This window comes from Furipterus horrens, unplaced genomic scaffold (genome assembly GCF_987537825.1).
Source record: "Furipterus horrens unplaced genomic scaffold, mFurHor1.1.pri manual_scaffold_4, whole genome shotgun sequence".
In the NCBI taxonomy this organism is placed as follows: domain Eukaryota; kingdom Metazoa; phylum Chordata; class Mammalia; order Chiroptera; family Furipteridae; genus Furipterus; species Furipterus horrens.
Genome location: NW_028327174.1, coordinates 147,132,731 through 147,146,520, shown reverse-complemented (window position 1 = coordinate 147,146,520; position 13,790 = coordinate 147,132,731). Strand labels below are relative to the sequence as shown.

Sequence of the window (13,790 nt, the reverse complement as noted above, 5' to 3'; positions counted from 1 at the left end):
CCACACATATTTTTATCCAGAGATGTAGATACTTTTAACAATCTAGTCTTTCAACAACATAAAGCTATCTTCTTATATTACTTAATTTATACATGAAAATGAAACCCAGGTTTAAGGAAAATATGGGTGTATCATTTGTACTTGTCAGCATCTCCAAACTGTCACATGCTTTGGCAATACTTGTGGTCTTTGATCTAAAGAGATATTTGAATGGAACAAGAATAAAGGATGGAATTTAGAATGAATGATTAAAAATGCATTAAACAATTTCCTGTACCACTTTTAGCTCCTTTGGATCACAAGGTCTTTTATTTTTATGCTCATATGCAATGCTTTCCAAAATCTTTTGACCTTGAGAAGGCTGTTTTTTTCAATACTGAGTTGGTGTTAGGAGTGAACGGTTATGTTATAAATATGATCTAAGTCTGTTCTTGGTTGTGATTTCCCATAAAAAGTCAAAAAGTTTTATGAAGATTGGATCTTAGGAATCTTTCCAGCCCCAACTTGTCACTTGATTTTTATTGGCCTCACTCAGTGGCCCACTGATGCTTTCAGGGCATTCCTGATCTAGAGCTGGCCTAGAGTTCCCATTCCTTCCAGTTTTGAAAACTGACATGATTCTATGATGTGGAAGATTTAAATTATATTCAGGAGGTCCAGTTTACTCTCCTTGAAATTGTTTCATTAGAAGACAGATTTAGGGAGGTCTTGAATCTATCTCTCTTTCATATTTATTTGTAAATTAATACATATCTCCTATGAAGAAAATGTATTCCCTTGCTCCTAAAGGGGTTAACATGACTCAGAGTTGGTATATGGGTCAAGGGTTTACAAATGACTCAATGAAACAATAGCTTCTTTCCAATTATTCATTCTTCACAAGAACCAAGTACTTAGAGAAAACCAGTTATCATATCCCTTTGGTATTAGTAGCATATAAAACACAAGTTCTTCTATAAAATCACCTAAAGCCCAGGCTCAAAAGGGAGAAAGGGGAGTAAAATTTCTTTATTTTCTAAGAGGAAGACTGAAATAACGTGGGAAACTGTAATACATGACCTCTATAAAATCTAAGCTTAGTAAATAGCGTGAAAGTTCTCCCCTTTCCTCTCTTTCAGAGTCAAATTTTATAAATAAGGAGAAGAAATATTGCTTGTCTTTAGTCATGCATCACATAGACATCTGTGATGAGGTAATGGTATACATCCATCTGATAACCATTCAGTCAACAAATATGTAGTAAAGAGCTAGTTGGTCTCTGCAACAAAAATCAGAACTGGATATAATGGTGGGTAAACAAGTCATGGGCTTTGAAACAGGCCTAAATTTATGAGCTGTCTGACCTTAAACAAATCACCTATGACCTCTGTAAGCTTAATCGTGTCTCACAAGTAAAATATATTGTTGTGTGGATTCATGAGTATAACTGAAAGTATTCAGTAATACTTAGAAAACAGTAATGGTTCAGTAATTGGTAGCTATTGTGATTATGTTAAAATAATTAAGAGATCAAAGAGACACATGCTAGCAATTACCTGATACAGAAAATGAAATAAAAGCTAGAATATGGCAATGTGATGTGGGGTCAGAAAGGAAGGAGTGTCTCCTTTTGACCAGGTCATCAGGGTAGCCTGAAAAGTAAAATGCCCTCTATGAAGGCCAGGGGACTTGGGGCATGTAATGGCTTTGTCACCACTAGTGACATCAACTCAGGCAGTTAAGGTGACCTTTCTTGGCCTCTGTTTTTTCCTTGTGTGAGATGGGAGCTAAGGTTCCTGTCTCTGAAGATGATTGGTGGGAAAAATCAGTAACTCATGTAAAACACTGAGAAGAGGACCTCCCCAGTTGAGAAGAGAGGATATTTGATGTTAAGAGTTCAACCTTTACAACTCTTATTATGGCTGAAAAACAGGGAGCTAAATCTATACTTAATCATGGAATTGGAGACATGTGGGGAAGACCATAAAAGAATAATAAAAACAAAGGATTCAGAAATAGGTATAAAAAAGATAAAGACAATTTAAAATAATTAAACTTTCTTAAAAACACCCCAATATAGCCCTAGCTGGTGTGGCTCAGTGGATTGAGCACCAACCTGCGAACCAAAGGGTCCCTGGTTTGATTCCCAGTCAGGGCACATGCCTGGGTTGTGGGCCAGGTCCCCAGTTGGGGGCGCTCAAGAGGCAACCACACATTGATGTTTCTCTCTTTTCCTCTTTCCCTTCCCCTCTCTCTGAAAATAAATAAAAAATACCTCAATATAAAGAGATACAAATACAGTCTCATGTTAAAAACAAAAAACAAAAAACAAAAAGAAACAAAATATAGTCCAGCCTTGAAATGATTTTACCATTTCTGTAAAAATTCCTAAAGTGCCATATAGAATTCAACAAACTTCAGCAAGGAGTTATTGAACACGTACTATCATGTAACAGCAGAGGTGCAAATGTGCATAATCCATAGTCCATACCCCTTAAGATTTCAAGGCATATGCGATCTGCACAAAAGCAGATGAATATACTAAATGTAAATACTATACTTTATGAGAGCTCAGAGAAGTTTTTCATTCTTCCTATGGGGAAGAGAGATGAGGAATGAGCCTTAAAGGTTTCTCTAGGGTTTCACCTCAAATATCTACAACATGAAGCGATTCCTATTAGTGGATGAGTTGAGCTGTGGGTAAGACTAGAGGGTGTGGTGAGAGTTTAGAAAACTGGATAGTGCATTCTAGCTTAAGGGCATTCAAGTTCAATTTGCTTAAAAGAAATGACCACATATATCAACAAAACAATCTGAGGCCAGTTTTCAACCTTTACAATACACATCTGGATGATGAAACAGGGTTGAATATAATCAGACAGAGAAGAAGAACAGATAAGATTCTAGAGTAGATGACTACCATTTCCTGAGAGCCAGAGATGAAAGTACTTGGAATGTTCAGCAGGTGGCTGAAAGAGTGAACAATGAGACACAAAGGGTGAGGCTAGTCTCGGTTATAATGGGCCATGAACACAATGCAAAGTACCAATTTTATCTTGAAGGCATTAAGAACCACAACATTCATTTCTCAGTATCTTTAACAGCATCGTTTTAAGAGTTCAATGGTTTCTCAGGTCTTTATGAGAGCAGATTTATTATTTAAATGATTCTAACTCATAGCATTAAAAAGTTTTCTGTCATTATGAAATATCTGCTGGAATTGCCTTGATAGAAAATATGTAAATTAAAAAAATCCATTAAGTATTTAGATATTTATAAACATCTAGTTATTCACAGAATAAATGGCTCTAAGTTCATGTTGATTTTTTCTCCCCAGAGCTGTAAATATACATAGCTCTTAAAACTCATTGATTAATTAATATACTAACAATTTAACATTATTGCATACTTCTACAAACTATGTGTTGTCCTAAGTGTTTTATGTGTATCATTTCATTTAATCTTCATAAAATTCTTATTGCTATGAATATTGTTACCCTTTCTGTGATGAAAAAGAATCCTACAGATATGAAATAACTCCTCAAAAGGCACAAAGCCAATAAGTGAATAAGCCAGAGTTTTACCCAGTCAGATAATCTCTCAAAGTGCACATACTTAATGTTGAGATTATATGTTTGGCCTGAACTGATAGCTACTGCTGGTCTTTTTTCCTACACCTGTTGAACCAGACTTTCTCTCTTTTAGAAATGGGGTAGACTATATCCTTCTCTGTGACCTTCCTAGGTCTTATCTAAGCTTGTTGCCTTAGTCATCCTTATAATGCTTTCTTATTATTTATTGTAGAATGTCTTCTATTTATAATGACTTTTTAGTCCTGCCACATTTAGTACTAGATACAACTATTTAAGGAACATGAATTTTCTTTTTTTCTGCCCCTCCTCTTATTTTGGTCTACCATCGGACTTCTAAAACCTCCTCCATTCTCACAGTATCTGTTGGACAAAAGGTTTGGGTTTGCACTGAGTTTGTCACTGCTTCTTTGGTAAAGAGAAAAAAATTCAAGTCCATCATAAGAGACATCACAACATAAAAATCAGTGTTTATATTCCAGACTCTCTTGTGTGATTATTTACGCCATGATCATGCCAATTTCGATCAGTGTGCCTTTGTGATTTGGCTAGTGTCACTTCCTGCATAGTTCCTTCCTGCTCAGAAATGATTTCTAAACCAGCATTTCTGGGAGGCCATGTGGGCAGTTGTTATCTGGAATGACTTGAATTTGCCACCGTGACAGAAAACTTATGCACCTCAGTTTTAACATACTGGTGTCCAAATCAAAGAGTTGTGATGGTTTAGATGTTGGCAATGTGGACATGGCCTCTTCCAGGTAAAGAGGCCAAGAATTTCTCACCAGACATGTGAGGTTACCTATAGGTGAACACAGATCATTTCCCAGAGCTCAGTTTATGCTGCTTCTTTCCCTCACTGTTTTGTAGTTGCTAACAAATTTCTTCCACCAAATATACCTACCTTTCTGTTGTTTGTTTCAATACCAGCTTCTCCAGAGCCTCCGGCACAGCACTTCCAAATGTCAACAGCTATTAGCTCTGTACATTCATCTTTGTTTCGTTATTTCTCCTGAGTCATCTATATCTCTCAGAGCTGAGTCCAGGCGATTTAACATAACATAGGGGTGTGTGTGTGTGTGCGTGTGCATGTGTATGTGTGTGTATTTTCTCAAAATAAGGCATTTAGCTATTTATTTTATCTTTCCCACTTGCTTGAAAATTTATTTTTGGGTCTCTACATGTACCTAGCATAAAGACTTGTATTTTGCTTGTGATCAACAGAGAGTAAATTGCATTTTAAAAATTATCTGTCTACCTACCTACCTACCTACTTACCTACCTATCATCTTAGTTTTCTAGGACCTCAGTTTAATTTACTGAAATGAGAAGCATGCTTAGAGAGAGGAAATATGCTATATTTCAAAATGCAATGAAAATATCATAATGCTATTTTTCAGTAAAGACTTCCAAGTTAGGTTTTCCTAAATGTTATTATTTTATATCTATAAATATATACATGTTTATGTGTGTGTATATTTATTTTTATATATACACATATTTGTATATGTACATGATATATACACACATATACATATCTATGTGAACTGTATTTTTGCTATTAGGCACATAAGGGCACTATTTCTTCAGTGAGCTCAAACTTCCTATTTCCCCATTCTGTGCCCAAACTCCATCTGAAAACATTTCATATGAGATCTTCATAATGAGGTTAAGCTTGTGCCAGACAGGGATATCATGTAACCAGGCACAATGTCTCCTTGAGGCCTATAAAGATGTATAACAAAATATATAGACTGGTCAGACTAGCACCTGCTGAAAGCAACAGGCAGTAGAACCAGAAGCATGCTTTTATGACACAAAAGCATTTGCTCAAATTAATAAAAATAATTTCTAGTATCACAGAATCATGCAAAAAACTGCACCACAGTGGCAGGTCCTCAAAGGCCCCTGTCCTGGTTACAGTGGAGCAAGAACTAGATTATAAGGTGACACTGGCTGTACCTCCTCTATCTTCATAGATACCAGTACTTCAACCAAACCCTATAGTCTATCTTGTGTTCTTTTGTTCCTTGACCCAACATGGGGGAGTGGTTTGAAATCTGTAAAATACTCTATAAATAAAAGGTAATGTTATTGTTTGTTTTTGTTGGGAAAAGTAACTGCTAGAACAGAGAACTGCAATATTATCTTGTTTAGAATTTGCAGTCCACTGTTTAACCATTACCACTGCAGCATGGGTTAGTCGGGTAAATTTTATTGCTTTTCTTCTGGTCTACCCACTGTCCCCATCTTTTTGTAAAAGTAGAGTTATGCTATTAAGTCATCACAGAAGTGGGTTTATGATAGATGCTTTCTTTCCTTTTTAATATACTTCGACACTGCCATTTTACTTTTCTGTGCAAGAAGCCATATTGTCTCCTATTTGATTTACTCAGTTTACAAAGAACTATTATGAAGTTACACAAACTATTCATTTATATAGTAATAAATAGAATGTGGCTAGATAGCTTTAGTAATCTGTTAGTACTGGTACTCGAGAGGAACTCAGAAGACTGGAAGAAATCAGTTTCCTAGTGAAAATGTATGAACACATATCTGAGTGGTGATAAAAAGAATGTTAGAACTGTTTATATGTGACTTGATAATACTAATATGCAGAAGACATCTTTAAGCAGTAAGAAATTCTTTCTGAAAGCTTGTATGTTTACAATATTATTTAGTTCAGCATTTCTCTTATAAATAATAAAAAGATTATATCAACCCAGCCCACAAGAACTTGTCAAACAGTTGTCACACATATATATAAAAGAACATTCCTCCACTCATCTGAAACTTGGACCTAATTATAAGATTGAGTCTCAGTTCTTTCCTGTTTCATGTTCATACATTCATGACCATGTGTACATTTAATTTTTATGTTTACTTCTGTTCCAAAGATAAAACAGCAGGGTAAGGTATATGTATCTATATCAAATCCTTCCTGTTACTGTGAATATAGGTCTCATTTAGCCAGAAAATACTACCTGTATTATTTATGAAGGTACTTACTATCCCAGAGTATCAAGAGGTTGGAAAGAAAATATCTGATGATGAACCACATTAGCTTTCTGTTTCCCCATCAACCTCCCGACTGCGAGAAAAACAACAGCTCTCAGTGGTTCTTACCTGCAGTGCACAACCATTGGACCTGCATCAGGAGGGTTACAGGTTTTGACTCTCCGTAAGAAAGCTAGAAAGGGGGTCGGGTGTTCTGGAACACCATGATCAGGCCAAGCAGTGAACTGGAATTGTCTCACTTCTCTCTTCTCGCTTGAACCATTCTGTGAAGTAGGAACATGAACTAAAATTCTGTTTTCATAGCCTCAGGTTGTAATGAGGAATAATAACATGGAAGAGGTAATACGACGATGTGCTATCTTAATTCACTCCCTCCCCTGCCCTTGCCCGATAACCTTTGGGAAAACACACTCTTTGGAGATATAAATCCCAAGCTTTTTCTAAATGACAAATATTTGTTCAGGAAGATAAAATTGCTAGGTGAGAAACACTACATTTTTCAGGTGTAACTATCAGGAGTACTCCTGTTATATTTTACAGGACAAACTAGTACTTCTTCATCTATTCTTCATTTGCTGAAACTTTTGTTCAGAGCAAGAGTTCCATGTTTACTAATAAATTGACAAAGAGAAAATGGCTGAGCAATAATGGAAGAATTATTTTATTCTGCACTGCTGCCAGTGGAATCAAGCCTTAAGATATCTGAATTTTCAAAAGAAGCTTTCTGCAATAATGGAAAGGGGGAAAAGGAGGTAAAAACATAAAAAGCAAACCTTGTAAAGTGCAAAGGTTCGAACACAATATGTGGCCAACTCCACAGTATCAAGCAGCGTCACTTGGACCAGCCCATGTGTTTCTGTGCCTCTACTGGGCCAATACTGGTCACACTTCACCTAGAAGAAACAAGTGACACATTCAGGGCAGATGCTCATCAATTGCTCTATTAGCTTTACTTTGAGATGCCGTTGAAGGAAAACAGCTTTTTTGCATTTCATTTCATGTTGATCTTTTTCTGGCATACATTCTTGTTATCCCAATATATGTAAATTACTGCTCTGATGCCAATATAAACCACATTTTTCAAACTGGTAGGAATACTAAGCAGTAACAGATTCAATTTTCCTGGAGAAAAATAAATTGCAGATTGTTGCTGAGTAAGATAAGTAGCGAAGTATTTGAAACTTCAGAGTACTTGAAAAGAAAACACAAATTTGTTTTGGGGTAGACATTAGGAATTGCATCAAGATTACACATAGGCATTTAGAGTACACAGTAAAATAGTTAGCATTCATTCATCAAGGTTTAAAAGGCACAAGCTATTTCATCTTGAGCTATCACAATTTCCACATATGCTTGTTTAAAGAAAAGTAGAAATAATTTGTAAATCTATCAAAGTATAATAAATGACATAGCATTTTTTTAACATACAAAATAAATGGTACTTGTATTCAAAACAAATTAAATCTGTAATATCTACGAAAAAAGAGCTGTCTGTTCTTTAAAAAAATGTCTCAGAGGGTCATACACTAGCAGTGCAAAGTTTGAATAATTTAAAATTTGTTCATTTGAGATGAATAATCTACAATTTCTATGTGGAGTTGAACAAAAGCACATAAAAAGTATTCAACCCAATTAATTTAACATGCAGCAAAGAATAATTCAAGGTCTGCAATAAACCTCAAATTTACTGAATGTGTCCTTTGGACATTAAGAAGCATAATTATAAATGACACACAGAACACTGTATTTTCTGGTAAGGCCACAGATCAGAATATATTTACCCTTTCTATCTCAGATTAGAAGAAAAATAGGAGTAATTCTTCACTGAAACCAAATTAAATGCAATTTTCTAGGTAAAGAAATGTAATATCTAATATTAGAAAGCACACCTTCCACTTGAAAAATAAAGATGTGAAAGTTACAATCATCAGATTTAAATAAAGCAATGAAGCATTATTATTAGACACTAGAATTTTTTGGTCCAGTGAACAGTATTACTAGATTATTATTTGCTTTTATGTTGAATATAAATATTAGTAGCATTCTGTGAATAATATTGTAATTTTGTGTTTTCTAGTTATAGCATCTGCTCTTCAAAGGACTTAGTTTCTTCCCACCTAGACAATGGACTTTCTAAAATTTCTGAGACAAGAAAAAAGGAGAAAAACACTAAATAAAGAGTTACACAGTAATGCAGAGTCTGAATTCAAAGGGACTGACTCCTGTGCCTTTATATCAACAGTGAGACCATACAAACATTGCCTATTTCATAAAAAACAAACAAAAATAGCTGACAGTTAAATGGAAAATATGTCTCCTATTAGCATTTATAAAAAATATTTCTATTTTTCCTAGATGCACAAAATAGTCTTGCATGTATTATAACTCTATCATATGTTCTAACTCAAAGAAAAGCAACACAATGAAAAGAAAACCCTTTGAAAACACTAATGTACTATGACCAGGATGTAGCACCTCTGTGTTTTCTGACCATCGATTAAAACCCAAGCCATATCTGGACAGAGTTTGCCAAGGCCTTTACCTGACTGGAGCTAAGACTGCTTAAGTAGCTACAATTCAGATGGAAAAAAATCACAAAAGTTAAGCCAAAGGCTCTATTTTCAACCATGAAATAGATGTCAAGTTGATGTCTCGCTGCAAAGGACAAAAGTGACTTCGGAGGCCTCTCATTTCAACATTTGAGAGGATTCCAGCAATGTGTTAAGTTAAAGAAGCAAGAAAGAAACTCTAACTCATCATTTAATAGTTTCAGCTGGATGGCAACCCTTTCAAATCAAAACCAACAGATCAAATCCTAGGAGGACAAATATCACTGTAGTGGGTACAAAAAGAGCAAGTTAATGCAACAAAATGGCCTATAAGGTCAGTGTAATGCACTGAACAAATTCAACACAATCATATTTCAAAGCTGGGAATTGGTTATCCTCAGACCTTTTGGTGAGGAAACAAAGGAAATAAAGGAAAGAACCATGAACTAGGCTTTAAGTGGCTCTGGAAAAATTACTCCATTATTCAGTGACTTTCCATCTACAAATCCACTCCATACTTAAGATGTAGGAGGAACTAAAATTATACTAATTATTCTCATACTAGTAATAAGTTTAAAACAGAAACTATTATTGGCTTAGACTCTGACTTCTTTAGGAAAAAAAAATGCCACAAAACATTACTGTAAGGAATAAATAATGTGAACATTTTTAGCTAAAAGAAGAAAAAGAAAAAGCTTTTGTACTCAATTTAAATAATGTACTTTAGTCTTACATTTTTTTTTTTTTTTATAAAGACGTTCTAAAATGAAACTCAACTGCAAAAACTGGGGGCAATTTTTTAAGCAAATATATTTAAACATTGCTATTTGTTCCTCAGGAAATATTTCACAAAGGGAGTTTATGAAAAAATAAATATTCCAATGTGTGTGCACAAGCACACATGTGGTCTCAGCACAAAGATGAGAAGGTTTCCCTGAACTTATCTGGACAGCTACAGTTACATATTCTTCCTTCATTAGTAAATACCTTAGCACTTCTTTTCTGGACCTCATTCTCTGAGTATCCCACACAGGTTTCATGTGATATCTGAGGGGCAAATTTAAGGGCTTAGATTTACTGACAAGTTGATTTTTCAAGTGAATTTCAGCCATTCACTAAACAAATAATATCTGATTTCAACATTAGAGAGTAAGTTGAAGGTGCAGGGAGAAGAGACGCAAAAGAACAATAGAAATGTTTTTTTTCCTAATTAACTAATGCAAATGAACTTGCTCCATTTTTCTCTTTTGAAATATTTTCTTTGACAACAGCCCTTGTCCCCATTTTTTGTCTTCTGGGAGAAAATCTCAGAAGGTACTTCTAGAGAGGGTTACTACATACTTTTTAGGCTTTACGCATAGAGCTGAGTGTGAGTTGAGAAGTGTAGGAGGCTCCCTTTGAGTATATAAGAACAAGAAGGCAAAAGGTCCTGAATATGAATACTCATTTTGCTTCTTCCTGTTTGATTCTGATGTGACTATAACTGGCCTTCAGGTCTGACTCATGGAAAGTCTAGCAGCATCATTGGATGACCAGTGAGCTGCTTTTCTATTTCCAGGAGGCAAACCCAATGGCCTCATCCATAAAATGGGAAGAACATCTCCAGCCCACCAGTATTATTATAAGACTCCAAAATTATGAAACTTGAACCCAATGGTCGGCCCAAGTAGGCATTCAACAGGTCATTATAGTTATTAATTATTGGTTAGGTTATGTTCTAGGTTTTTTGTGGTTGTCGTCATAAACTACCTGAGTCATTCTAAATGTGAGAAAAGGAACATGTTATTAAACTCAGCAGATATGCATTTAGGATGGTCTAGGTGGAAGGCAAGGTGTCAGCAGGTATGGGGGACACCAAAGTGAAATGAGATGTAGACTCTGCCCCTAAGCCATCATTATTGACTAAGGAGATGTGTTTACATCTCCTAGTTTTTCAAATAAGGAGCTGTGAGATTCCAAACAACTCCCTTAATTAACCCAGGCCCCAGTCTGCTGAGAGAAGAGAATGTGGTAGAGTCTGCAGTGGAAAAGGAGGGGAGCAGAACCTGCTACCTAGGCTGTGGTTTTGAAGCATCGCCCTGTAACATTCCTTGAGGCCTGAACTACATGAGACAGCTCATATTTCTGGCTGAATTTTGGGGATGATTCTTTTTATTATCGTTTTATTATAGAGTGATCGCCCTTATATGGTAAGTTTTTATTTCTTCATAATTATGAAAAGAATAGGTTGACCATGGATAAATATATGTCATAAAATTTATTCATTTTACCTCTTCCATGACAAGGCGATGAAGTGATAAAGCATATTTAAATGTAGTCAAAAGAAAAGCTTGTGCTTGGAAATATCTGGTAGGATTTGATCCTATTGGTTTGCTGACTATGCTCCAGGGAAATGCATTTCTTCTGGTTCCCTTTTTGTTCCCACATGGCTTCTCTTGGAAGTGCCAGGCACGTTCATAGGCACTTGACCACTTGAAGCCAACATTATAAGCAACTATACTGTGGTCTTGGTTGGCTTATTTTTAAAGGGCCTAAAGGTTTGTGAAAATAAAACCTCTTTATTTCAATGCAATAGAGACTTATTGAATGTGGCAGTGTGGCAAAGCATCCAAATTCCAGATGTAATAAACTGAGACCTCCGAAGGGTCTCCGCATCACTGATATCAAATACATTTGCCACATGGTACTTTGAAAAGCCTGCCTAGGACCAGATTATTTTGCCAAAGAAGGACATAGAAGAGACAGTTAATGATGTAAGGGAAACCATAACTGCTCCTGAAAGTGACTGGCAATCAGTATCTAATGACTTTGGCTAGAGGATTCTCCCTGTGACAGAAGTATGCTAATATCAGATAACACAAGTCAAAGCTGTCTTTGGGATTGAGGAGATGTTACTACACACTTATCAACTCCTATTTAATAAGACTGAATGCAATAAAAGAAAGTTTTAGATAAATGTTAGGATATATGTTAGTGGACAGGAAAAAACTACATGATAAACTGTTATTTCTATAGGTTATAGTATCTCTTTCAGAAGTTTTTAAGACCAACTTTAGTATTTTACTTTTCACAGTAAAGACAGAGATCATCTCAGTGATTCTGTTCTCTTCTAATAATAGCACCATGTTCTGCACTCAACTGATATTGAACCATATCTATTCCCAAATGGCAAAACTGTCTGTTTTCTGTATTTCCCCTTTCCATCTGCTCTTTGCTGACCAAAATGTAGTGGCAGATCCAGGGCAATGGAATACCTGAAATGAGAGTGACAAGAATTTGACTATCAGTGAAGTAATAGCTTTTCATACATAAAACTATAAAGTTGAAAAATATTTTTCTCTAAATAAACCAAATTATATATCATTAAACTGCTTATTGGTTCCTTGAGCCATTCCAACACTTTCCAAACCATTTACTAATTAAAGAAAAAAAATGACAGTCCTTTTCAGACTCAATGTTTGTGTCCCTGTAAATTCATATGTTGAAACCTAATCTTCTATGTGATGGTAATAGGAGGTGGGGCGTTGGAGAAGTGAGGTCAAAGAGTGCAGCTCTCCTGGCACAGCATTGGCGCCTCAATAGAGAGAACCCAGAGAGTTCTCCTGCCCCTTCTATCACACATGGACACAGTAAATAGATAGCTGTCTATGAACCAGGAAGTTGACCCTTGGCAAATACTGAATCTGCCATCACTTTGATCTTAAATGTCCCAGCCTTTAGAATTGTGAGAAAGAAATTTCTGTTGTTTATAACTCACCCAGTTCATGGTATTCTGCTAGAGCAGCCTGAATAGACTAAGACAACGTGTCTGTCAAAAGTTAACACAGAAGATGCACTAAATTTTTCCAATGACTTCCCCCATTAAATTGAGAGTCATTGTAACTCAAGTTTCTGGAAATATGTTGTAAGCAGAGGAAAACTGCATGAAGTGCCCTTTTACAATGGTTGGGTGGCACTTGAATATTAGCTCTCCCCACGTGGCTTGGGTCCTTAGAGTTTGTGCCTGGCAGTGGTTGGGTGCCCCACACAGCTCTACTGCAACCTCTTCTGCCCTGGTATTCCTGGTGGCTGCTGTGGTCCAACAACATTCCTGGATCATTGCCACTGAGCAATATCATCAGGTGGCTTAAAGTTTCAATAAAAAGATATTTCTATATACCAGTATTTTAACAATCAGTACAACTATACTGATGCATACCAGCTAAGCATCAGCCTTGCTTGAGAATACAGACTAATACACACTTCTTAAAACCTTAAAAACAACTCAATGCAGCCTGGAATTGCCACAAATACGATTTCAGAGAATGAGGGGGCCTTTGCAGAAAGTGATCAGGAGCCAAGTTTTATCTCCTCCTCCTGGTACAGCTCTTTCCTTAGGTTGTGATGCCTTCAATTCACTTGAATAAGCATGTTCTGAGCCAGGACCTGTAGGGGTCCATTCTAAACAGAGGAAGTGGGGGTGGGGAAAGAGGTAGGAAATCCAGGAAGCTAACAAACAGGGAGAAGCTGGTGGGATTCTTTCTCTTTTATCTGACACTATGTCTGTTGACAAGAGAAAACCAAGAGTATGGAACTTGCTAGATAAGGACCCAAACATCCTTCAGGTTGCCAACATGAGCATCATTCTTTTTGTTGCCTGTGTCCTGTTTACATTAAG

At 36.2% G+C, this 13,790-nt stretch overlaps 1 protein-coding gene across 1 annotated transcript in view; it reads right to left on the bottom strand.

Annotated features, from left to right (window-relative positions):
- PTPRD (protein tyrosine phosphatase receptor type D) overlaps nt 1-13,790 on the bottom strand; it is a 520,035-nt gene that overhangs the window by 42,025 nt on the left and 464,220 nt on the right. Inside the window, exons 26-27 of the mRNA XM_090274103.1 lie at nt 7,358-7,477; nt 6,693-6,847 (exon numbers count right to left, since the gene is read on the bottom strand). Coding sequence (XP_090130229.1) covers nt 6,693-6,847; nt 7,358-7,477 — 275 coding nt within the window. The remainder of the gene's footprint in view (nt 1-6,692; nt 6,848-7,357; nt 7,478-13,790) is intronic.